The 4,472-nt window shown below is 40.8% G+C and overlaps 1 protein-coding gene across 1 annotated transcript; it reads right to left on the bottom strand.

Annotated features, from left to right (window-relative positions):
* Window positions 1-2,389: 2,389 nt before the first annotated feature.
* Window positions 2,390-3,367, bottom strand: LOC148513544 (olfactory receptor 2D3-like). Its single transcript, XM_088481730.1, has one exon. It carries the CDS (start codon window positions 3,365-3,367, stop codon window positions 2,390-2,392), a length of 978 nt encoding a protein of 325 aa, XP_088337856.1.
* Window positions 3,368-4,472: the final 1,105 nt, after the last annotated feature.

A 4,472-nucleotide genomic window follows, 5' to 3' on the forward strand; every position in this document is an offset into this window, starting at 1 on the left:
TCAAGCCAGGCAAGTCACACTGCATTGTGTATTAAGGCTAAATGTATGAGGATACATCTGTAGTTCAGGAAACCATGTGGGAACTGTCATTCAGGTGCTTTACTGTGTTTAAACAGTACAGAGTGGCCATGGGCTTAGAAGATTGCAATTTTTTGTTTTATGAGGGCCTCGCAGTCTCAGGAATTTGCTGGTGTTACAGAAACTCTGCTACATCATCAAACTTGAACAAACATATTTCCAAGAAATTTCAAACAACATTTGTCTGCAACACCATAATTTGCAAAAGTAGACAAGTATGACAGCTGCCTTCCTGTTGGACAGCGGATCATTGAAGCCTTGATTGCTATGTTAGCATTAGATCTGCGTCCAATATCCGTCATTATGCATTTGGTTTTAGATTGGTTGAGATTACGTGTCCACACTACCAAATTCCATCTCAATTTGATTTTTCCAGAACAGTAATTAATCACATGTACCAGGACATTAAACAGAAAGTTATTCTTTACCTAGAAAAGGCCATTGTACCAACTATCCACTAAGTACAGATATGTGGACAAGTGGTACTGGTCAACCTAAAGATTACATAACTGTGACAGCACACTGGGTGGGTATATTGCCTTCAGCATTAGTATCAAACACACAAGACCACCTCATTCACAGCCAGGCTACTCTCTGTATCACTGCATTCACTAAGAAGCATACTTGTTTCAATCTGTTGGAAAAACTCAGGGATATGAAAGCTAAATGGCTTACCCCGCTAAGACTCTCCTAAAGATTTGTCATTTCTGATAATGCAAGTAACATAGTATGAGCATAACAGCTCAGTGAATTACCATGTTTTGCACACACTATAAACTTCGTGGTTCAGAATTTCTTCAACAATGACAGGACTGAGCAGTAAACTGCCGTTATGTGATGGGGCACGTGAAGTCTTTGGCAAGTAGTAACCAACTGTAATTCCATACTTTACATGCTTCAGCAACTGGATGAACAGCAAAAGCCATCGAAACATACAGTACACATCAAGCCATGATGTAGTGAGAGGGAGGACATGATATCTTACTGCAGCGCACTGGAGAATGCTATCGGTTTTATGCAAACTACTGGAACCATTTGAAATTGTAACCAATGAAGTGAGTTTAGACACTACCATTCTGAGGGCCTGATTCAGAGACACTCGCTGGTGGCGAGCGCTCGCTCTGAATCAGGGCATTTTTTATGTCCGTCTCCAGGCCACACGCAAACCTGTGGGTGACCACCCACAGCTTGTGCGAGCGGCCTGGCATTGGTTGCAATTATCACAACCATTGGGCTTGCGAAAAGACCCTGTGGTAGGGTCTTGGCTCCAGCAAGCCCGAGTGGACTTCCTGCTCACGAGTGATGTCAGTAGTGCCGCCCACAAATGGCAGGCATTCCTAAGGCAACATCTGCATTTCTGCAGCCATACACCCTCCCCGCCTTCAAAACTGGGCTGTCAAACAACATCAACAGCCATCCCGCCTTGTAGCAAGCCCCGGAGCGACTGAACTTTAGTCGCTCGCTGGGGCTCACATATGTGCACACCAGACATGGTGCATGCACAGGGGCCAAACATCGACCCGCTTGCGAGTGCTACGTGCTTGTTAGCAGGTCTGAATCAGGCCCTGAGTCAGGTCATACCCTTAATTAAACTACTGGAAAAGTAGCTAGAGAAGCTGAATGAGGAGAAAAATCTAAGCAATTTCATTAAGTGTGTTGGACTTGTAGACCAAGTACTTTTTTTGTTTTGCCAGGACCAAATGGTTTGGAACATCTTGCAATTGGATCAGTACATTTTGTCAACCATGTTTGAGCCTAGGTTTAAGTTGTACCTTATGGCTATCTTTCCATTTGATTCAGATCTTAAAAAAATGCAAAGAGATCCTTGAGTAAGTTGTCTTAGGGTTTAAATGCATTTCAATTTTGTAAATAAAAGTTCAAGTTGCACAAAATGGGGCTAAAATGTTTATTCATAAATGGTAATTAATCATTAGCATCAGTACTGATCTTCACTTCAGTGATCAAGCACCTGCAAGAGATATGTTCCATGACAGACATTCCTACTGATGTGTTCACATCTAATTGTGTACTCATTGTATGCTGTCCCTCCCTGTTCTCCATCACCATGTGTACTGTAAGTCAGAAAGATGCACTAAAAATTAAATGTAAAACTAAAAGAAATAAACATTATACACACACATTTTTGTTGTGCTTGTACAGTTTGAAAAAGTGAATTTAATGCAAATAAAAACTAAATGTTTTTAGATTTTTAAAAAACTTTTATCAGTTCACATTATTTCATTTTAGATTTAATACAGCAGCCAATAAGGGTTTTAAGGGGTTATTTACAAAATAATATATTACTATAAAGTTATCTGAGTGTGTTTAGATTTCTCTTATACTCCTTTGGTACACTGGGTATCTCTGCAATGACCAGAGACCTCACTATGTTTTTAAGAGCTCCATGAACATCTTTATTTCTCAAGCTGTAAATTATAGGGTTCAACATTGGAGTCATGATTGTATAAAACACGGGTATTACTTTGTCTGCTAAGTTTCCTGTGTGTTCAGGCCTCATATATATGAATACAGCTGACCCATAGAAGAGAATCACTATGATTAGATGTGAAATACATGTGGAAAAGGCTTTGCATCTTCTGGACTTGATCCGAAATACAGCTCTGATGATGTGTATATAGGAATACAGGATAACAGAAAGAGGTACAAGGAGCACTAAGGAACTACCCACAAATTTCACCACGTTTGTTAGAGAAAGGTCACTGCAGGAAAGCTGCAGCAAATATGTCCCTTCACAAAAAAAGTGGTTAATTGTGTTAGGGCCACAATACGTTAACTGACATAGAAAAAATATATCCACAGATGATATGACACCGCCAGTCAGCCATGATGCGCTGATCATCTTAACACAAACCACTGTTTTCATAATTGCGTTGTAACGTAGAGGGTTGCAGATAGCGAGAAATCGATCATAGGCCATGAAAGCCAGGAGGACGCACTCTGTTTCTCCCAAGAGAAGAAAAGAATACACCTGAATTAAGCAGCCAGAGAATGAAATACTTTTATTTACTGTCAGGATATTCGCCAGCATCTTGGGAACAGTGATTGAAGTGTAGCAGATGTCCACAAAAGACAGATTGACCAGAAATAAGTACATAGGCTTGTGTAGGCGACTATCGGCTCTCACAGCAACTATCAGCAGGAAGTTCCCCATCACAGTGATCATGTAAACGATCAAGAAGAATTGAAATAGTGGAATTTGTAGGACAGGGTCCGTTGAAAGCCCGAGAAGGATGAATTCTGTCACCTTGCTGTAATTTCCACTTTCCATATTATGCTACTTCTAGATATGTAGAGACGTGTTGTACTGCAAATAGAAGCACAGTTGAAAAAAATCCATAATCTCAATGTAGTTTATGAAGTCTAATCTCATTGTCTATAAAATTGTATTATCTTGAAAGTCGTACTGTGTCTTAAAAAGGTTCTCAGATGTGGAATAACTCAGCCGTGCTGGCCGGGTGACAGATACAATGTGTTTATCCCTCTCCTGAAGACCGAACCATTACCTTTGTTGGAGACCTTTGGTAGGGGATTTAGTATGCTGAGCATTTACTGATGCTGCAGGGATACAATACAATGCTACAGTACATTTGGGAAGAAGGGGGCACCGTAGTGAATGGCCATGGTGCTTGATTCTAGAGTTCTTCATCATTCTGCATAGAAGCTTCAACAATTGACACTGGAGGCAATTATATAGTTGTGGTAAAGGTCATCCCTTTCTAAATGCTTAGGAATAAAGGGATGGCACTAGTTAGTGTGCAAAGTTGTCCTGAATTAAATATCACCTTTACATTACAATAATTCACATGTGTTGGGTACGGAATGAGAGTTTCGACACCGGCATCCCAACCAGGTTAAAATGCCTGCCTGTAAGTACTCTAACCCTACCCCAAAACCTAACCCTCCCTCCCCACAGCCTAAACCTAACCCTCCCCGCGCTGTCTAAACCTAACCCTCCCTCCCTGGAACCTAATCCACAGCCTAACCCTCCCCACTATTGCCTGACCCTACTCCTCCTCCTAGCCCCAATACTTACCATTGAATTTCCGGCAGTCGGGATGTAGGTACCGGGATTCTGACTGGTGTTGGTATTCCGGGGCCGGCATTCTGAGCACCGGCTTCTCGACTGTCGGGATGCCAAATACATCCCAATCACACTATTACATTGTTCTTCTTGATAAACTGTCAGATAAATTATTTATTATTTTCTTGGTCATTTATCACCAGTCCTATGCGTATCCAGTTTCCTAAATCTCCAAACAAACAAATTCTAACAATCACCTATTGAAGAAATGAATATTCATTTGCAAATGGACTCATATAACTTTATTGAAAGAGATCAAATAATCTTGAAGGTATTATTATCATAATGGGAG

Source organism: Taudactylus pleione, unplaced genomic scaffold (genome assembly GCF_031769625.1).
Source record: "Taudactylus pleione unplaced genomic scaffold, aTauple2 ptg000277l, whole genome shotgun sequence".
Classification (NCBI taxonomy): Eukaryota; Metazoa; Chordata; class Amphibia; order Anura; family Myobatrachidae; genus Taudactylus; species Taudactylus pleione.